General features: G+C 44.1%; 1 protein-coding gene across 6 annotated transcripts in view; it reads left to right on the top strand.

Moving 5' to 3' along the window:
- The window catches only part of slc12a7b (solute carrier family 12 member 7b), a 58539-nt gene that overhangs the window by 29748 nt on the left and 6408 nt on the right, over window positions 1–22383 (top strand). For 4 of the 6 annotated variants that reach the window (XM_010885709.5, XM_010885708.5, XM_010885710.5 and 1 more), the window contains exons 3-22: window positions 395–532; window positions 2630–2776; window positions 7037–7091; window positions 8638–8768; window positions 8941–9182; window positions 9362–9573; window positions 10403–10570; window positions 10938–11036; window positions 11520–11577; window positions 12134–12308; window positions 13020–13138; window positions 13912–14010; window positions 14576–14695; window positions 14818–14922; window positions 19225–19393; window positions 19769–19964; window positions 20198–20367; window positions 20704–20835; window positions 20961–21068; window positions 21452–21565. In XM_010885709.5, coding sequence (XP_010884011.2) covers window positions 395–532; window positions 2630–2776; window positions 7037–7091; window positions 8638–8768; window positions 8941–9182; window positions 9362–9573; window positions 10403–10570; window positions 10938–11036; window positions 11520–11577; window positions 12134–12308; window positions 13020–13138; window positions 13912–14010; window positions 14576–14695; window positions 14818–14922; window positions 19225–19393; window positions 19769–19964; window positions 20198–20367; window positions 20704–20835; window positions 20961–21068; window positions 21452–21565 — 2757 coding nt within the window. The remainder of the gene's footprint in view (window positions 1–394; window positions 533–2629; window positions 2777–7036; window positions 7092–8637; window positions 8769–8940; window positions 9183–9361; window positions 9574–10402; window positions 10571–10937; window positions 11037–11519; window positions 11578–12133; window positions 12309–13019; window positions 13139–13911; window positions 14011–14575; window positions 14696–14817; window positions 14923–19224; window positions 19394–19768; window positions 19965–20197; window positions 20368–20703; window positions 20836–20960; window positions 21069–21451; window positions 21566–22383) is intronic. The other 2 variants (XM_010885712.5, XM_010885711.5) reach the window with 1 other exon arrangement.

Raw genomic sequence — 22383 nt, 5'->3', positions numbered from 1 at the left:
TACGATCACAAACATACTTATAAAGCTCTAACAGTTGTATAAAAGTCAGTCAATCAGAACTTGAAACTTGATGGGTTTTTTGCCTCAGTCGATGCTATAGATAGAATCATATATATAAAATGAGTGAACCGGGGTTGCAGGGGTCTCTAAATTTCTTCCGGAGCTGTATATCCCAGCAAACGAGATGTAGTCTGGACATCCAGGAGACCAGGACACAACATCCTGACATCCGCAGACTCCTGACAACCTGTTTTTGTTATGCAAAGCCTTTCCGATCTCCATTGATTTGTGTGAAATTTGTCAATTTCCATTTGCAGTCCTCAGGGTCTTTCACCTACCGTTAGGCAGAGACCACGACTGTCATTATGACACTTGATGTGTGTTTCCACCACAGGAGGAGATGGACAGCAATCCCATGGTGTCCTCGCTGCTCAACAAGCTGGCCAACTACACCAACCTCACCCAGGGCGTCAAAGAGCACGAGGAGGCAGATGATGATGAAGGGTCAGCTAAAACAAAGAAGCCAGTCAAGGTAGGCCTGTTGTCACCAGACTGTGGACGGTTACATGTTTCAACTCCAGAGGCTGTTGCTGTTCGGACTAGGCTAGTAGAAAATGCCCCAAAGACTGGCCAAATAGTGTGGCTGTCTACTAACTAGGGCCAGTAAGTGACACTCATTAGCTTGATTTTGTTGATTATGACAAAGAAAAAATTTAAACAAAGATTGGTTGTATCTGAACCAAAATAACCAACAAGAAACCTAGTTTCCAGTGGGAGGCTTGTGAAGCAGAGTTGGTGGAACCTAGGTAAAGGAGGTTGAATGAGCAAAACACAAGCTAGTGAGATCATTTTGTATACTGTCAGCTGGATGTGATTGATCCCTCAGAAATGTTAAGATGTAAGGCAATATAAATCTATTAGTTATTTAGCAATTAGGGTTTCTGCAGTAGGCAATAAGTCTAAAAAAAGACTGCTATGTGCTTACATCGCTTGTAAACCCCAGTTGAGTAACAATCATTTGGAATAATGATTTATTGACAGTGCTGAATTATAACTTAAACCCATAAAAACAGCAGCTCATTGCTAGTTTGGTTGAAAGGCTCTCTCATCATGGTTTTAGACAATTAAAAATAAAAAATTGCAGTATCAAGCTTCACCTACAATCTAAGCTATACGATTGGCTAGCGTAATGCCTATAGGTTTCCAGGCCCATCATGAAGGAAGATATTGGACCTGAATTCACATGAAATGGTTCAAAATGGCAGCCCTTAATACACCTGGCTAGCAGGACAATAAGAATATATGCACCTACTCCCCGCAGCACAAGACACATTCAAAGTAGGACTATAAGGTTTTTGAATTGTTGTGTTTTCTGTAAAATTGTTGTCAATTACTTAGGAAGGCAACCGCACAAAGTGACATCTTTATGGGACAGCCTTGGCATTTATGCCCTAACAGTGTTCTTTACTGGCAGTTTATAGCCCACCATATAGATATGCTATTGGTTCATGTTGGTACCATTTAAAACCTGCTGAATTAATGATTAAGCAGAAAGGTCTATAACCTTAGCAAATTTGCATTGTGCAGCACAAAGGACATGCACATGGAATCTATCAGCCTGAACTTGAAGGCGATTGATCGTTGTTTGCTTTTTAGTTTTTGTGATTGAAGAAAGGCACCATCAGGCCTCAAACCACTCAGACCACCACAGTGAAGAACATCTACTTCTCAAATTTACAATGGGAAAAAACATGGTTCATATTAATAAGAAGCAATGTCTTTTTCATCTTGGATGAATTTTTCTGGAGTTCTGTTGGTTTTTCAGGAGTTTGGTTGGCGTTCTGTTGGTTTATCTGGGTTTATCTGTTCTGTACGGACACCACATGGGCATCTCTGATTGGTCACTATGTGCCAAGAATGGGCCATAAGCAGGGCTGATTCTAGGCATTAGCAACATAAGCACTAGGGGGCCCCGACCGCTAAGAATCCCCCGACTGCTAGGGGAGAGGGGGCCCAAATAAAATGTTGCTTAGGGGCTCCAAAAGGCTAGAGCCGGTACAGGTGGAGCTGATTTACATGAAAATGATCAGAAGGGTAGCTTCTAATTGGACCTTTTAAGGCGCAGTACTGTGCAAAAGTCTTACGCACTTGAAAGTCGAACTAAAGCAATGTTTTTGGGGGGTATATTTATTTAGGTGCCTCTTGCACAGCACTCTGTTTTGTTTCTTTTAGCGATCACCGTGCCCTCTTTTCGAACCGTAGCAAGGACTGGGTCTGGGAGGGCGACACCTGTGATGACATTTCTGGAATGTTTAAAAGGCACACCGGGTGGGACCAGTTGCTTCAGTGTACATTTGTTGGAATATCCATGGTGAATTTGGTACACCTCGCCCCTCAGATTAGATTTTAAATACTTTACCCCTGAAACCCAAAGGTGGGGCCCCCGCTCAGGCATTGCTTTTATAGCCGCTATGTGGAGATGTTAAGTGCTGTGCCATGGCGTACCCAAAAGTACTATTGTAAATGGAATCCATTGTACCAATAGCGGATTGAAACACTGATAGATACAATATTATGGTGAAAATGACCCGCTGTACCTGTGTTCACCCTCTGTTCTCTCCCACCACAGAGTCCAGCTTTGGGCACGCTAATCGGTGTATACCTGCCTTGCCTGCAAAACATCCTGGGGGTCATCCTTTTCCTGCGTCTCACCTGGATCGTGGGCACAGCTGGCATCATGGAGGCTTTGGCCATCGTCTTCATGACCTGCTCATGTGTAAGTGACCTGTCAGGAGCTGCTTCAGAGAGCTGGGCCCACTTTTACAATATTGGGTTTATTTTTCAACATTCTATTATGTTTCATGACATTAAATATTGAAGTGCAGTTCAAATGCTTGTTATTGTGAAAACATCAATTTGCCAAGTGTCTAACTATGTCTCTGAATCAACACAACCCATGTCTAAAGACCAGGATTGGTATAGGTTGAACAAATGCCTACACACTCCACATGATCGATAAAGGTTGAACAAATACCTACACACTCCACATGATTGGTAAAGGTTGAACAAATACCTACACACTCCACATGATTGGTATAGGTTGAACAAATACCTACACACTCCACATGATTGGTAAAGGTTGAACAAATACCTACACACTCCACATGATTGGTAAAGGTTGAACAAATACCTACACCCTCCACATGATTGGTATAGGTTGAACAAATACCTACACACTCCACATGATTGGTAAAGGTTGAACAAATACCTACACACTCCACATGATTGGTAAAGGTTGAACAAATACCTACACACTCCACATGATTGGTATAGGTTGAACAAATACCTACACACTCCACATGATTGGTAAAGGTTGAACAAATACCTACACACTCCACATGATTGGTAAAGGTTGAACAAATGCCTACACACTCCACATGATTGGTAAAGGTTGAACAAATGCCTACACACTCCACATGATTGGTAAAGGTTGAACAAATACCTACACACTCCACATGATTGGTATAGGTTGAACAAATGCCTACACACTCCACATGATTGGTAAAGGTTTAACAAATTTGCTGTATTACAAAGTAATTCATTTAATTATTTGTGCGTGTGTGTGCATGTATGTTTGAAAACTAGAAGGGGTAGTGAAATTTGTGGGCGGTGAGATATAGTGGAAACTGATTGACAGAGTGCAGTGGTGAGAGTGGTCACTAATCCCTCTATATTTAGCCATGGTGCTCGACTTAGTGGGACATAGACCACACACGTCTAATGACACATGGCAACTTGATGTTTAATGCTTTTGTCTCTCTCTCTCTCTCTCTCTCTCTCTCTCTCTCTCTCTCTCTCTAACCACATTACAGGCCTCTATTACACACTTGGCCCAGAATATATTTATAAACCCACCATAGACAATGGCTTCTCAAAGCTTTGGCACGGAGGGAGAGAAAAAGGTTTAGGGTTCTACTCGTAATTGAATCCTTCCTGTGACTTCCCTCCTGGCCTATTGGCTTAATTGACAACCCACGAGACTGTTATCTAATGACCAGCTGAAGGTGGCGGATGGCTGGATGTGTGTTTTTGTGGATGTTGGGAGGAATTTGTATGTGTGAGTGGATGATTGTGTGTAGGGGTGTGTTTGTGGGTGGGTTTGTGTGGCTGTGTGTTCGGGTGGGTGTGTGTAGTGGATGTGTGTTTGTGTGGGTGGATTTTATTGGATGGATGTGTATGGGTTGGTGTATGTGGGCGGGTATGGGTGGATGGACGTATGTGTTGGTGCGTGGATTTCTGTGGGTCGGTGTGTGTGTGTGGGCACGTGAACATCTGTGTGTGGGTGGGTGTGTGTTTTTGTGGGTAGGTGAATGGCTGTGAATGGTATGGGCGAATCTGTGTGAGAGGATGGGTGGATGGATGTGTATGTGGGTGGGTATGTGTGGGTGGATGTGGGTGGGTGGATGGAAAGATGTGTATGTGTGTGGAGGTGTATGTGTGTGGGTGGGTGGATGTGGTTGGATATGGGTGGGTGGATGTGAGTGTGCAGATGTGTATAAATGTGTGGATGTGTGCGTGTGTGTTTGTGTCAGTGGGTGGTTGTATGTTTCCTGTGATGAACTCCACTCACAAGTGCAGGGCTCTACAGTGCCACTGGCAGAATATCCTCCAAAATACGGATGTTTTGCCCTCTAAAATCATATTTGACCAATCCGTTTGATAAATTAACTTAAATGTAATTATGTCAAATGTTAAATGTCGATGTCTTTACTAAGGTATGTCTGGTCGTCACAAACATTTATGCGGTCTGAAAACAACATTGATTGTACAATCAAGAGTGAGACAAAATCAACAGAGTAAAATCAAAGCAATCAATCCAGCACAATTTAAAAAAGATGGTGGGTTTTCCACCCCTCACAAACAGCAGCTGTCAGAAAAATATATAGCCTCAGGTGGGTGGACTTGGTGTGTTGATAGACACATATAATTTTTCTTCAGCACATTTGAGTTCTTTAGCAGGTATTTCATTTATTTCAAGATCCCTAACTGAGATGACCACATAGCTCAGTTTTTTTCCTCACTTAATAAAAATAATCTGCAGACATAAACTACCGTTCAATTCAGAAATGTCCTTGTTATCCATGACAACATACATAAAATGAGTTTGACTAAGAAATATAGCAAAATGAATAGGAAATAAAGTCACTGACAAGGTTTGAAAATAATGATTTTTAATTGAAATACTGAATTGTGTCCTTCAAACTTTGCTTTTGTCAAATAATCCCCCATTTGCCGCAATTACAGCTTTTCAGACCTTTTGGCATTCTAGTTGTCAATTTGCTGAGGTAATCTGAAAAGATTTCACCCCATGCTTCCTGAAGCACCTACCACAAGTTGGATTGGCTTGATGGGCACTTACGTACCATATGGTAAAGCTGCTCCCACAACTCAATAGGGTTGAGATCCAGTGACAGTGCTGGCCACTCCATTATAGACAGAACACCAGCTGACTGCTTCTTCCATAAATGGTTTTTGCTTATTTCGGAGCTGTGCTTTGGGTCGTTGTCCTGTTACTGGAGGAAATTGGCTCCAATCAAGCGATGTCCACAGGGTATGGCAAGATCCCTTTTATCCTGTACAAATCTCCCACTTTAGCACCACCAAATGACCCCCAGACATTCACATTGCTTCCACCATGCTTGCCAGATGGCATCAACGACTCATCCAGCAACTTTTAATTTGGTCTGTGTCTCATGAATGTTTGTTGTTCTTTGTGACCCGAAAACCTCAAACTTAGATTTTCTGTCCATTACATATATTTCCAATATTCCTCTGTCCAGTGTCTGTGTTCTTTTGCCCATCATAATATTTCCTTTTATTGGCCAGTCTGAGATATGGCTTTTTCTTTGCAACTCTGCCTACAAGTGCTATTTAATGAAGCTATCAGTTGAGGACCTGGCATCTGTTTCTCAAACTAGACACTAATGTATTTGTCCTCTTGCTCTGTTATGTACTGGGGCTTCCCACTCTTTCTATTCTGGATAGAGACAGTTTGCGCTCTTCTATGAAGGGAGTACTACACAACGTTGTACAAGATCTTCAGTTTCTTGGCAGTTTCTCACATGGAATAGCCTTAATTTCTCAGTATAAAAATAGACTGACGAGTTTCAGAAGAAAGTTCTTTTTTTCTGGAAAGTATTTTGAGAAAGTATTTTGAGCCAGTAATCAAACCCACAACTGCTGATTCTCCAGATACTCAACTAGTCTAAAGAAGGACAGTTTTATTGCTTCTTTAATCAGCTGTGTTAACATAATTGCAAAAAGGTTGTCTTATAATCGATTCGCCTTTTAAAATGATAAAACTGGATTAACAAACACAACATGCCTTTGGAACACAGGACTGATGTTTGCTGATAATGGGCCTCTTTATGCCTATGTAGATATTCTATTGAAAATCTACTGTTTCCATCTACAATTGTCATTTACAACATTAACAATGTCTACTGTGTATTTCTGATGAATTTGATGTTATTTTAATGGCAAAATAATTGCGAAAACAAGGACATTTCCGAGTGACCCCAGACATTTTAGCAGTAGTGTAAGTGAAGCCTCCGTTTAAATGCTCCATCCATTGAAACTGCTAATCTGCTGTTAGGGGTAAATAACTACTAATTGGTTTTCCTCCAGCTTTGCAGCATGCGGCCTGAAAGAAAAGCAGGAAGTAGAGGGCAGGGGTTTATTGCCTTCGTTGTGAACTTAAAGGCAGCTCTCGTAACCCGCTGGAGGAATAGCTAGATGACAATGTCCTTGAAACGCATTAAATGTCGATAGAGTTCTTAGGAAAAGGGCTCAGTTCAATTACCCAATCTGTTACCATTGTTTTTCAAAGAAAATAACAGCCACAGCTATGTTGTATTGCTACTAAATATGGGATAAGCTACCTGATTAATATTCTGTTGATTCCATGCATTTCCTGGTGATTCCTATATGAATGTAATGTAATATTTTGGGATTTTTCTTGTCTTCCTTTGTGCAGACGATGCTGACAGCAATTTCAATGAGTGCCATTGCTACAAATGGTGTGGTTCCAGGTAGGTTTCTACCATGGATAATGATACATTAGTGCTTACAGTTCAAAGGAGAATAGGTCTGCCCTATAATTTACTCAACCTTAATAGTTTTTTATGTAATTCAAATTGATAACTAAGATGAAATATTTTTTTAGCACCAGTTCCTGCATCAAAGGGTTTTAGCACCAGTTCTTCCATCAGAAGGTTTTAGCACCAGCTTCTCCATCATTGGGTTTTAGCACCAGCTTCTCCATCATTGGGTTTTAACACCAGTTCCTCCATCATTGGGTTTTAGCACCAGCTTCTCCATCATTGGGTTTTGGCACCAGCTTCTCCATCATTGGGTTTTAGCACCAGCTTCTTCATCATTGGGTTTTGGCACCAGCTTCTCCATCATTGGGTTTTAGCACCAGTTCCTCCATCATTGGGTTTTAGCACCAGTTCCTCCATCATTGGGTTTTAGCACCAGTTCTCCATCATTGGGTTTTGGCACCAGCTTCTCCATCATTGGGTTTTGGCACCAGCTTCTCCATCATTGGGTTTTGGCACCAGCTTCTCCATCATTGGGTTTTAGCACCAGTTCCTCCATCAGAGGGTTTTAGCACCAGTTCCTCCATCATTGGGATTTAGCACCAGTTCTTCCATCAGAGGGTTGCTGGTCTGGAACAAAATGCACCACTGCACTTAAAAGTACAGTTCCCCTCAAAGTTATTCATCCCCTTGAACCTTTCCACATTTATTGTGTGGCAAAAAGACATCAAAACAATTTTTTTGTCATGGGTTTTTGCCACTGATCAATATAAAAAAGTCTACAAGGTGTATGTCAAAAATAAAACCTTCAGATTGTTCTAAATCAATAGAAAATCTACAAAATAGAAATAACTGGTTGAGTAAGTTATCACCCCGTTTAATCAATATTTGGTAGAAGCACCTTTGGCAGCAATTACTACCTTGAGTCTATTGAGATTAGTCTCTACCAGCTATGCACATCTGGACGCAGTCTTGTGTGCTCTGCATCAGGTTCTCTTCTGAACCTCAGAATGTTCCTCTGTTTATCCTTCCTTCATTCCTGACCGGTCTAGCTAGCAAGCACCTCCATAGCATGATGCTGCCCCCACTATGCTTCACGGTAGGAATGGTTTTCTTAGGAGCATGTGAGTTGTTAGGCTTGCACCAAACATAACACTTGTTCAAGCTTAAAAAGCTCTATAGCATAGAATATTACTACACTTTGTATCAGAGTCTCCGACATGCCTTCTGGCAACATCTTAATGAGATTTGATGTGATTTTGTTTAACACAATAAAATGTGGAAAAGTCGAAAGGGGGCAAATACTTTTTAGGGCCACGCTCAGAGCTGTGGCTTTATAATGAACAATAGCATTACAATGTTACTTCAAACCCTCCCAACTGGAAATTAACTGCCTTCCTCAAGAACACAACAACAGATGTTCCACTTTGCCATATTGTGGATTTGTTTCAGCAACATTTAGGTTACTGGTCAGATTGTTTAACTGATAGGATATGGGCCGCCCTTTAGTAACTGACTCTTCCTGGTGGGTCTGTAGCTGGGGGCTCCTACTACATGATCTCCAGGTCGCTGGGCCCAGAGTTTGGCGGGGCTGTGGGGCTCTGCTTCTACCTGGGGACCACCTTCGCCGGCTCCATGTACATCCTTGGTACGATCGAGATTTTATTGGTCAGTATTCTGTACGAACATCCATTTGTTTGTGCTACTACAATCTGCTCTTAACATGGCTATATTTTATTTTTTTACTTAACCAAAAACACTAGGCTACAGAAACGACTGTCCCTGGTGATGCTGTGTGGTCTTTTCTGCTCATAGATATATATTTTTTGTATGCTCCTAGACCTACATTGTTCCTAGTGCAGCCATCTTTAAAGCAGATAAGAAGGAGGATGAGCCAGAAGCGCTGTTGAACAACATGCGGGTTTACGGCACCTGCTGTCTCACTTTAATGTCCTTGGTGGTGTTTGTGGGAGTCAAATATGTGAACAAGCTGGCCCTGGTCTTCCTGGCCTGTGTCATACTCTCCATCCTGGCCATCTACGCCGGAGTCATCAAGAGCGCCTTCGAACCGCCGGACTTCCCGTGAGTGGCGTCTTCTGCCCTGAGCATCACTTAGTCAGTGATCTTAGCTTTTTTTCTCTTGGGTCCTAAATCAATCATTCAACATATGTTTATGTTTTTTTGTTGTTGTGTCAAATATCTTTGCTGAATTCCTTAAAGGAATACATTTGAATGGTTCATTATGATTTCTCTTGTCCCAGCGTATGCCTACTGGGGAATCGCACGCTGAAAAACCATAACTTCGACCACTGCCTGAAAACTATGGAGGTGGACAACGTGACGGTCACTACTAAGCTTTGGTCCCTGTTCTGTGACTCGCCGTACCCCAATGCCACATGTAACAAGTACTTCGAACTCAACAACGTCACAGAAATCCAGGGCATCCCTGGCCTGACCAGCGGGGTGATCCGAGGTGAGAGATGCCCTACCTGACCCCCCCTCTCAAGCCCCAAGTATGGTACAACCCTGTTCCTGTATGATATCTCTTTAACCCTGATACTGGAGGTATGCCCATCACTAGGATATCTCTTTAACCCTGATACTGGAGGTATGCCCATCACTAGGATATCTCTTTAACCCTGATACTGGAGGTATGCCCATCACTAGGATATCTCTTTAACCCTGATACTGGAGGTATGCCCATCACTAGGATATCTCTTTAACCCTGATACTGGAGGTATGCCCATCACTAGGATATCTCTTTAACCCTGATACTGTAGGTATGCCCATCACTAGGATATCTCTTTTACCCTGATACTGGTGGTATGCCCATCACTAGGATATCTCTTTAACCCTGATACTGGAGGTATGCCCATCACTAGGATATCTCTTTAACTCTGATACTGGAGGTATGCCCATCACTAGGATATCTCTTTAACTCTGCTGACCATTTCAGCTTGACCCTAGAGACGACTTTGCAGTTATGAAATTAATTAAATAATCTCAGCCCTGAACACTTTCATTTATACAGCATAATGCTTTGCAAGTTCTACTTAAACCACTTACTTAATTGTCTTAGAAGCTCTTAGGAAAGTGGAGAAACATGGTCCCTGTCTGAGATCCAACAGTGAGTAATGGTTGAGATGGAAGTGTCCTCCAGTTTTGTTGAATGTAGAGAACAGGTCCATCTCAGTTGTGTTGAAAGGGTCCACCTCTCCCTTGCTTCATATCACTCCAACATCCCTCCTTCCTCTTCTCCAACATGTTCCTCCCTCCTTCCATCCATCCATCTCCCTGTATAGATAACATGTGGGGGGATTATGGTCCTAATGGTATGCTAGTGGAGAAAAAGGACCAGCTGTCAGTGCCGGCTTTAGACACCTCCCAGGACATCAACATGCCTTACGTGGCCAACGACATCACCACCTTCTTCACCCTGCTGGTCGGCATCTACTTCCCCTCTGTCACAGGTACATTCACATGAACGTTCATTCACATTTATTTATTTATTGAGTTATTAAGAACATTTTATTTTACAATAACGACCAATACATGCAAAAGACGTGGCACATTTCTTAGGTATGCTAAAGTTCAATGCATAATAAAATGATTTTAAAAAAAACACAACATTGCCGTGGAAGGAATGAGTGACATTTTGTTGGTTGAGGGGGTTGATTGGTGATAAGAAGACAAGTAAAACCAAAGGATTTGTGTTTGAATTGGTCAGGTGTACATCTCAATGAGACTTCTCTAGTTAAGTATATGAAATGAGTGCTCATCCAGATCAGCTCTTGATTAATACTGTAACAAAGGCCTTCCTATTGGCCCTGCACACAGGAATCATGGCTGGATCTAACAGATCTGGTGATCTGAGGGATGCCCAGAAGTCCATCCCCATTGGAACCATCATGGCCATCGCCACAACCACCTTCATCTGTATCCTTTCTGTTAGTTGTCCTTTAAGGGATAACATGGGATTTTAACAATGGAACCTTTCATCTACTTTTCCAAAGTCAGATGAACTTGTGGATAACCTTTTTATGTCCAAATAGAGTACAAAGGAATTTGGAGATAGTTTCATGAGCCAATGCTAGCATAAGCACAATGACAGGGATGTCCTCAATAGTTAGATGTTGTGTTACGTTTAGTTAGCAACATCCTTTATACTGTACACACTTACATGCAAATGGCAAGTTAATCTGAATGGGAAGAAGATTTTAATGACAATATCAGCCTGATATCTGTTTGATATTAGTTTGATATCTGACGAAAGATCTGTTGCAAAACTATTTGCATGGGAAATTGCTAATGCACGTCCAACTAGTCTCTCCCTGCATTGCTCCATTTGGTGCTCAAATGAAGGTGACCCTGCTTTCTTTTTTCCCTTCCTGAGGCAAATTCCTTAATTGCATAACCCAGACATTAGCTCTGTGGTACTGTTTGGCGCCTGCATTGAGGGAGTGGTGCTCAGAGACAAGTAAGTGCTGTTCCACCTCTCACACTTCGCACATAATCAACACCAATGTTCCGTATCGTAGCAGCTTGTTCCACTCTGTCAGATGGAGAGCTGGAGCAATTTACATCTGTCTGTCTGCTTGTCTGCTTATCTACCTGTCTGTCTCTCTCTGTCTATTTATCTACCTGTCTGTCTGCCTCTGTCTGATTATCTACTTGTCTGTCTGTCTGTGTGTCTGTCTCTGTCTGCTTATCTACCTATCTGTCTGTGTCTGTCTGTCTGTCTCTCTCTCTGTCTGTTTATCTACCTGTCTGTCTGCCTGCCTCTGTCTGCTTATCTACCTGTCTGTATGCGTCTGTCTGTCTCTGTCTGATTATCTACCTGTCTGTCTGTCTGTCTGTGTGTCTGTCACTGTCTGCTTATCTACCTGTCTGTCTGTGTCTGTCTGTCTGTTTATCTGTCTGTCTGTCTCTCTCACTCTATGTCTGTTTATCTGTCTGTCTCTCTCTCTCTATGTCTGTTTATCTATGTCCGCTGAAATTGAGTAATATTTAATTAGTTTGTCGGTCTGTCCTAGGTTTGGAGACTCCGTCAAAGGGAACCTGGTGATTGGCATCCTTGCCTGGCCTTCCCCCTGGGTGATTGTGATTGGTTCATTTTTCTCCTGCTGTGGTGCCGGTCTGCAGAGTCTCACTGGAGCCCCACGGCTGCTACAGGCTATCGCACGAGACGGCATCGTGCCGTTCTTACAGGTCAGAGCACACGTTATGAAGATAGAACATTAGTCCTGGGGGGAAAGCCGGGGGCCAGACAATGATGTTCTCTATCTCTTGGTCGGAGACAGCATGCTCTAGTATTTTGGAAAGAAAAGACAGGAGGGATTGCTGTCTGTTGTTTTTGACGTCAGTGGAGTCAAGTGTTTGGTCTTGAGGGGAATCTCACAGACACACACACACACCCACACACACACCCACACACACACACACACACACACACACAGATATACACACACACACACACATACTGCTGCTGTGAACCATTGCACAAGATGGCATTGTCCCAAATCCTCATTCACCCATAGCAGGATGGGATACAATGCGTGAGAACAATAAGTTGAACGTTCCTGTGAAATATGATGCAACCTTCCATACCGCAGTAAAGAGAGTGATTGTGCAGTATATTGAGCATCACATATCCTCATGCATAGAATCAAACTTCTGCCCAGAGGACTCGTTTTAGATTGAGACCCATCATTGTTGTTCTGTCACACGTTGCAGTAGTACGTAATCTGGTTGAATTAGAACCTGGAAACGCGTTGTCCTTCCAATCTCGGTACCACGACCCATTCAGACCCGTTCCCCGCAGTCTTTTGGGCCATGCTGAGGTGACCAAGAAGCACATATACTTAAACAAGTTACACTCACACACCCTCTGCCTGTCTGACTAGTGTTCCTGCGTTCCAGGTGTTTGGTCATGGAAAGGCTAATGGAGAACCCACCTGGGCCCTGCTCTTGACCGCTGGGATCTGTGAGATCGGCATTCTCATCGCCTCTCTGGACGCTGTGGCCCCCATCCTCTCCATGTAAGTAGCCCTCTGCCCCCAAACCTACTGGGGGTTAGTTCTCATCCTAACACACAAACTGGATTACTACCAAATTCTCAATAGACATATTAAAATAGCGCCACGCCTAATAAGGGTAAAATAATACAAAAGATTTTAGGAATTTACAGACGCGGAGTCGGGATGAAAATTAACTATATTATCGATCAGAGATCAGTCATTTTGCCCATTCTCACATCCTGTCTGCTATCTTTATGTAGCAATTCCTCCCGCTGTAAGAGCAATCAGTTCTGCATGTTGTGGGTCATATCTGGGCTGCTGTGTGGATTTCCTCTCCTATCTGCCCCATTCCTGTCACATTAAAATCATTTAACAGTCACTCCTATCCATAGTACCCTACCGGAGCATTTTGGGTTTAATGTAATTCTCAATGATTCAATCAAGCACACTTCCAGTTACTAGCCAGATGCTCTAACCCCTAGACTATCTGTCTTCCTCCCTTTTATTCTTTCCTCCCCCTCACACCTGCTCTCCTATTTACTGTAATGTAGTGTTATGGCAGGACTGTAGATCTGGTGTCTGGAGGCCCACCGAATGACTGGTAATACGGTGTAATCTAACCTCTCTTTACCTGTCTGTCTCTTCCTGCCTGTCTGTTATTCTCTTTCTGTCTCTGCCCATCTCCCCCTCTGTTCTTCTGTCTGTACCTTTTCGTCTCTCTTTGTCTGTTTCTCTCCTCCTGTCTCTCTGTGCGTTTCTCCGTTTCTCTGTTTGTCTCTCTGTCTCTCCCTCAGGTTCTTTTTGATGTGCTACTTGTTTGTCAACCTGGCCTGTGCCCTCCAGACACTGCTCCGTACCCCCAATTGGAGACCCCGCTTCAAGTTCTACCACTGGTAAGAAGGTCTTTCTCTTTCACTTAAAACTGGCCGTCCTAATGGCCTCTCAAATTACCATCCAAAGCATCACTGTTTTTAAAAACATGAACATTAATATAGCATACTTCTTAATGAGAATCATGTCAATGTGCTGTTTATTATATACCTTCTAATTAACCCAATTATCCCAAATGAATATAATAATGATCAAGTGAACCTGAGGTCCTCAGTACTGTAGCAGTCTCTAGGGGCTTTTGTTAGCCTAGCAACAAACCTAGCAACAGAAACGTCTTTGCTGTCCCTGAAGGGGTTATTCAGTTGAGTGGGATATTGCCTCAGAAGAGAGGCAAAGTATACACACACACACACACACACACACACAGCCTATTACCTGGTCTCTCTTTTTCTTACACACAGACATGCCTCCGATATGAAACCGTCATATACGATATGATTAGCCTGACCGAATATCTGAGATTATACAATCTGTTTGCCTACTCATGGCCTAAAAGTAATTTCTGAGCAGTCAAAACGTATTCCTATATGACTGACTGTGAGCCCCATCTCTGTCCTCCCTCTCCAGGGCCCTCTCCTTCCTAGGTGCCAGTTTATGTCTCTCCCTCATGTTCATATCCTCTTGGTTCTATGCCCTGGTGGCCATGCTCATCGCTGGCTGCATCTACAAGTACATTGAATACAGAGGGTAAGAGTTAGCAGATTCGTCAGTGGCTTCTTACTTCAGTGCTTTGGCTTCTTTTCCTCAAATAGGGTGCATGTTAGATTGTGTTTCTAACTCTTTTTTTCTGTCTTTCTGTCCGTCACCAGGGCGGAGAAAGAGTGGGGCGATGGTATCCGTGGGCTGTCCCTGAACGCTGCCCGCTACGCTTTGATCCGACTGGAAGAGGCGCCGCCACACACCAAGAACTGGAGGTGTGTGTGTGTCTTTGTGCTTTCCGTGCATTTCGACTTGTGTGCGTATGCGCACATGTTTTTAACCTTATGTGTGCATGTTTGTTGAGGTTTGAGAGGACATAGAGAGGTGTTAGCATTTCTCATGACTATTTGATTAATCTCTTACGCCTCTCTGTAATGTCAACCCAATGACAGTGCCTGTCTATAACCGGAGGCATTCACGTCGGGAAACAACCAGGTAAATGCCCCTAATCTAGTGTCAAAATCACTGTTTCCCTGGGCCGTCTGGTGCTTGCTACTGTACACGGCTGGACACCAAGTGATTATGCCCGTCCGTCACCCGCACTCCACTTGTGACGTGTTCCTACGCCTCTTTAAAGCCGCCTTTCAGTAGCAGCACCCACGTACCGAACCCCGGCCGAGTCTCATCTTGATATGGAGTTCTGATCCGGTTGGTTTGAACTGTGTGTAACGTACCAGCGGTTTTTCCAGTCGGCCGCAGACGTTCGGTGTCCCATAACATGTAGAGGTTGTAAATCGCTGATTGGATCGCTGATAAGGGCATAACGGCCGGCGTCTGAGGCTGCGCTTCACCGGGTTGTGTGGGTTTCGACCGACAGCCGTTGTGAACTGGAGCTCTGCGCTGCTGGGAGTTCAGTTAGACGGCACTGGTCTGAGGGGTTATTCGTTTGATCTGTTAGCTGCATAACTTGGATTTGTGCACAAATCACTCGTGGACGACATTGTATGATCCACATCAAGTTACACCTTTCAGTGTATAGGTTATTTATGAGTAATGCAGGGTTGGGGTTGATTCCATTTAAATTCCAGTCAGTTCAAAAAAGTTGCTCAAACAATTCACATTAAAAATGTTCCCCGAGTTGGAAGTTGTGTGTACTTCCTGATTTGACTGGAATTTAAATTTAGTCAAACCCAATCCTGGTGTAAATAAGAAACAAGGTACAATGGGGTTAGGTGTACCTCATTGTTGACGTGCTGTACGCTGCTTGCTGTTACCTACCTGGCTACCTGCCAAACTTTTTCTACGTCTGTGCCACTGGGAAGAAACAACAGTGTTGTTAGCCCTCCGGCACAGCTCCTGCAGCCAGGCAAGAACTTTCTCTTGGTCACTGGGAAGAAAGCCGTTGACCAGTTCAACCTGTGTCGCTGCTAGAGCAACAGGTTTTCCCCACTGGAGTCGGAGTCAAGGCCCGAGCCGTCTTCGGAGGGGAATGATCAGCAGGCATCACTGTCTTATTACATTTACCATTAAAACAAGTAATCCACTTGCTCCGCAAACAATGAGTTTCAAAAGCTGTACTGTAAATTCTCGGACTCCAAATAGATTTCTTGATATTCTTGATAAGCTCGTTCATCAACAACAGAGAAAATAATACTGCAAACGATCTAATCGAGGATCTAAAACCAATACTGCGAAATACTTTGGATACGGTTGCACCACTTAAAACAAAAGAAATGCACAACAAGAAACTTGCTCTCTGGTACACAGACAATACTAGAGCACTCTAGCGAACCTCCAGAAAATTTTAAAAAGTGGCGCTCCACAGAGTTGGAAGTATTCAGACTAGCCTGGATAGACAGTACACTACAATACCGAAAAGCACTCACATCTGCTCGATCAGCTTATTTCTCCAACCTGATTGAGGTGCACAAAAACAATACAAGATTTCTCTTCGATACAGTTGCAAAGCTAACAAAAAAGCAATGCTCAACAAGTGAAGTGGGTCTTCACTATAGCTGTAATGAATACATTAACTACTTTGATCACCATTAGAAAAACAAATAACTGACTCTTCCTCAAATAGTTATAGTCCCCAAAATCTCAATTGTCCTGAGAAGGTCCTGAACCTCACTGACCAGGTGGTCAATGGGGACAATAGAATTTTTTGATCCCGTATCGCTCGACACATTCACAAAATTTGTAATGAGTTCTAAACCCACAAATTGTCAGCTAGACCCGATTCCAACAAAATTACTTTCTTGGAATCAAGCTATTTCCTGTGCTAGGTCAGCCAATGTTGAACATAATAAATTGCTCCCTTTTCTCTGAATGCGTACCAAACTCACTAAAAATAGCGGAGAATAAGCCTCTTCTAAAAAATTCTAAACTGGATCCTGACATATTAAACGATTATAGGCCATTATCGAACCTCCCGTTCCTCTCAAAAATCTTAGAGAAATGTGTTTCCCAACAACTGAATGCCTTCCTGAACACAAATAACATTTATGAAATGCTCCAGTCCGGTTTCAGACCCCATCATAGTACTGAGACTGCACTCGTGAAGATAACAAATGAGCTTCTAATTGCCTCAGACAAAGGTTCCACATCTGTCCTGTTGCTTCTTGATCTTAGTGCTGCTTTTGACACTATTGATCATTCCCTTCTCTTAAAGAGACTGGAAACCCATACTGGGCTACATGGACATGTTCTAGCCTGGTTTAAATCGTATTTATCTGAAAGATATCAGTTCGTTTGCATGGATGGCATATCCTCTGACAAATCAAGGGTATGATTTGGTGTTCCTCAAGGCTCGGTTCTGGGTCCATTATTGTTCTCACTATATATGCTGCCTCTGGGTGATTTAATCCGGAATCACAATGTCAACTTTCACTGTTATGCTGATGACACACAGTTATATATTCCAATGAAGCATGGAGAAGCCCCTAAATTAGCTACTTTGGAAGCATGTGTTTCAGATATCAGGAAGTGGATGACAGAGAACTACCTGCTTTTAAACTCAAGAAAAACAGTAATGCTCATTTTAGAACCCAAGAAACAAAGAGCTTAGTTGGCAGATCTGACTGTGAACCTCAATGGCTGCATGGTTGTATCCCAAAAAACTGTAAGAAACCTAGGCGTTACCCTTGACCCTGACCTTTTCTTTGATGAACATATAAAATATTTCTGATGAGTTGCTTATTTTCACACTTGAAACGTTGCAAAAATCAGAAACTTTCTGTCAAAATCTAATCCATGCTTTTGTTGTTTCCAGATTAGATGACTGCAATGCTCTTCAGTTAGTGCTGCACACGGCTAGAACAAAAAAACTAGAACAAAAAAATAATTTACACATTACTCCAGTACTAGCCTCTTTACACTGGCTGCCTGTTAGGGTTAGGGCTGCTTTTAAGGATTTATTGTTAACCTATAAATCAATACATGGACTTGCTCCTACTTACCTCGCTTAAATGATCCAGCCATACATACCTGCACGTAACCTTAGATTGCAAGATGTAGGCCTTTTAATTGTACCTAGAATTTCTAAACAAACAGCCAGAGGCAGGGCCTTCTCTCATAGAGCTTGCCAATTAGGGTTAGAAATGCAAACACAGTGCAAACTTTCAAGTGTCTACTAAAGACTCATCTCTACAGCAATGTCTATGATTTAAGTGTTGGGTACTTGTGTAATTGGGCTGTACTCTGCTGGCAACACTCGGCCCTCATTCAGGGTGGTTGCGGTTGGTGGGGGTCCCTTTGGTTGATCCTTGGCAATGTGGGTGGATTGATTTCCTGCTTGTTGGGCCCTGTCCAGTGTCACTGGACCCCCCTGTCTCAGCCCCAAGGTCTTACGCTGCTATATTATTGTGCTGGGGGAGTAGGGTCAGTTCTCCTTCTCCACTATAAATCCCTGTAGATCTAAGGAATGCATTTTCTAAATGTTCCGTCTCCTGCCGTTTTAAACTTAGGAGGACATGAGGTCTTGGCCCACACCTGGGGAGTACCAGGCTTGAAAGACCCGCTGCTGTCCCTGTTCCAAGTCCTCCTGGTTGTGTTGCAGATCAATGTGATACCTGACGATTTCAGCTGCCACTGTGCTGACACCTCCCCCTCCCCGTGTTGTCCCTGTCCTTGTCCATCTGGCCATGCTCCTGACCTGGACTATGTTTAAATAGACCCTGGACTCAGCCCACATGTACTTATTAATTATTACAATTTGTACTCTTAATATGTTCATCCAGCACAGCCAGAAGAGGACTGGCCACCCCTTTGAGCCTGGGTCCTCTCTAGGTTTCTTCCTGAATATCTGCTTTCTTAGGGAGTTTTTCCTAGCCACTGAAGTTCAACACTACTGTTGTTTGCTCCTTGGGGTTTAAGGCCGGGTGTTTTGTAAAAGTACTTGGGGACAACTGCTAATGTAAAAAGGGCTTTATAAATAAATTTGATTGATTTATTGATTGACTGTGTCCTTTTCCACAGCTTTCAGCCAATCAGCAGTCATGGTTAAAACCACCTGGTTTAAAATGTAACCATTCAGAGTTATACTGACGTCGGAACACCCTTGTTGTCCCTGGTCATAGGCCCCAGCTGCTGGTTCTGCTCAACCTGGACTCAGACCATGTGGTGAAGCACCCCCGTCTGCTCTCCTTCTGCACCCAGCTCAAGGCAGGGAAAGGCCTGACCATCGTCGGCTCTGTGCTGGAGGGCACCTTCATGACCAAGGAGGCTGAAGTCAAGAAGTCTGAGCAGGTAATGTAGGAATGGGTTGAGATTATCCCTTGTGTGTCTGGGTCTGAGTAGTGGTCAGTGGGTTGCTCTTCTCCTTCCTCTACGCTGCTGCCGAACTGCTAGGTTAGAGGAACATGATTGGGATCTCCAGTCATTGCCCCCGTGGTCTATGGAGAACAGAGACACAACCTCCATCGACCACTGTCTCTCTGAGAAGCCCCTCAGAGTTTCCGGGTGCATAACTGTGCTGCTCCCTGGATTGAGACTGCCATCTACTGGTCGGCCAAAACTGTTTCCAAAGACTCTGAGAGACAGCTACAAATGTCACCAAATGACGTCTGTGTCTTTTAGTGGAGGAAAACCTATTGTGGACCTTCTTTTTCCTTTCCCAATCAGAACATCAAGTCGTCGATGACGACGGAGCGTACCAAGGGATTCTGCCACGTGGTGGCATCGTCCAACCTGCGGGACGGCTTCTCCCACCTGATCCAGTCGGCCGGCCTAGGTGGCATGAAGCACAACACAGTCCTCATGGCATGGCCCGGGACCTGGAAGCAGGCCACCGACGCCGTGTCCTGGAAGAACTTCATAGGTGAGGCAGTTTGACCCAGTGGGATTCAAACCCTGGCACCACACAGCTGTGGAATAAGTCTTGGGCATTCGCTTGGTGAGGTAACTCATCACAACCCCAACCGCATGTTGCATAACTCCATTCACATATCATCACAAAGGTCGGGTTAAATCTCTGAGGTGAAAAACCTGCAAATGTAAAAAAAAAATTGGAGCATTTTTTGCATACAACGTTCCTCACTGTCTCCTGTACAGAAACGGTGCGCGAGACCACGGCGGCCCATCAGGCCCTGCTAGTGGCGAAGAACGTGGACAGCTTCCCCACCAATGCGGAGCGCCTGGGCGAGGGCACCATAGATGTTTGGTGGATTGTCCACGACGGGGGGCTGCTCATGCTGCTGCCATTCCTCCTCCGACAGCACAAGGTACGGTATCTACGGCAACAGCACGCACATTCTGTCAGGGTGGAATTTAGCAACAGACTCGCATTTACACGCTTCATTATAGTCCTCACTTATTGAGGCAAGTGGAAAGTCATATACCTTAAAACTTTTCTATTATTTCTCTCTTGTAGTAGTACAGATTTAGTTTCAAAAGGGTTTGGTTTGGAAATGACATCTCATGTTCACAAACAGTATTTTGTTTTGAACACACAGCTAACATTACCTTACACCTTAAATTAACACTGAAAAACAATTGTTTGGTTTCATTTAATTTGTATCTTTTGGAAACCTCTCACTCGTTCTGTTTCCTCACCTCAGGTTTGGAGAAAGTGTAAGATGCGTATCTTCACCGTGGCAAATATGGACGACAACAGTATTCAGATGAAGAAGGACCTTCAGATGTTTCTGTATCACCTCCGTCTGGACGCTGAGGTGGAGGTGGTGGAGATGGTGAGCCTAGCTGCGAACATCTGGGGCACTGACCTCTCACTACTGACCCGATAATAATTAACAGGTTTAACTCACTCGCGTCAAACACGTAGCTCAAGTTGGTGTGTCTGTGTGTGTCTGAATAGCAAGACAGTGACATCTCAGCCTTCACCTATGAGAAGACCCTGGTGATGGAGCAGCGCTCTCAGATGCTCAAACAGATGCAGCTGTCCAGGACGGAGAGGGAGCGAGAGGTAACACCGCCCCCTGTCTGCAGCCACACACTCTACAATGACATAACAGGAGCCCTTTTATATGACCTCCCAAATGGCACCCTATTCCCTTCACATATAGTGCACCATATACATGATTGGTCTCTCACATGTTGACTTGGTTAAACACATTTATAATCTGTTTTGGTTTTAAACAAGAAACAGCCTGTGACCTCCCATCTGAGCTTGGAAAATGTCTGTTATTACCTAAGTGACGTCCTGTATACAAACAGGAAGTCGATGGGTCATAGGTCAGTATGTTGTGGGTATTGGGCCCTCCTAGCACCCATTTGCCCAAGTGTTCTTTGTATGACCTTTGGCCCCCTCTCCTGTTTGGCTGCGATGTGGGTGGACACGTTCCTCAGATTCAGAGTATCACTGACGAATCACGTAGCTCCATCAGGAGGAAGAACCAGACTGGAGCCTCTTGCTCGGAATCGGGCCCCAGTCGACCCCTGCAGGAAACACAGGAGGAAGAGGTAGTCCCCAGCAACCCCGAACCCCACCCCCCACCATGTGTCCCCAACCCCAACATGACTGCAGCCCACCTGACACCCCCCTACCCCACCCCCTTAGACCAGGCTCGCACAGCCACAGCTGCTAACAGTAAGGGACCCTGAAGTGTATGTAACGTCCTGTCAAAATGTCCAGTTAGTGTCAATGAATGTCAGTTCACGTCTGTCAGTGAGAGTTAGAGTTTGTGTTAGTGTCAATGGTTCATTTCCCATGAGTGTCAGCGTCACTCACCCCCTCCTCCTCCTGTTTCATTTCCCATGGATGACTGCAACACTCACCCCCCCTCCACCTGGTTCATTTTCCATGGATGACTGCAACACTCACCCCCCCTCCACCTGGTTCATTTTCCATGGATGACTGCAACCCTCACCCCCCTTCACCTGGTTCATTTCCCATGGATGACTGCAACACTCACCCCCGCCTCCTCCTGTTTTATTTCCCGTGGATGACTGCAACACTCACCCCCCTCCACCTGGTTCATTTCCCATGGGTGTCTGCGTCACTCAACCCCGCCTCCACCTGGTTCATTTCCCATGGATGACTGCAACACTCACCCCCCCTCCACCTGGTTCATTTCCCATGGATGACTGCAACACTCACCCCCCTCCACCTGGTTCATTTCCCATGGATGACTGCAACACTCACCCCCCCTCCACCTGGTTCATTTCCCATGGGTGAGTGCAACACTCACCCCCCCTCTACCTGGTTCATTTCCCATGGGTGAGTGCAACACTCACCCCCCCCCCCTCCACCTGGTTCATTTCCCATGGATGACTGCAAC

The sequence above is a fragment of the Esox lucius genome, chromosome 21 (genome assembly GCF_011004845.1).
Source record: "Esox lucius isolate fEsoLuc1 chromosome 21, fEsoLuc1.pri, whole genome shotgun sequence".
NCBI lineage: Eukaryota > Metazoa > Chordata > Actinopteri > Esociformes > Esocidae > Esox > Esox lucius.
Note: the sequence above shows the minus strand (reverse complement) of the source record. Positions and strands in the feature narration are given on the sequence as shown.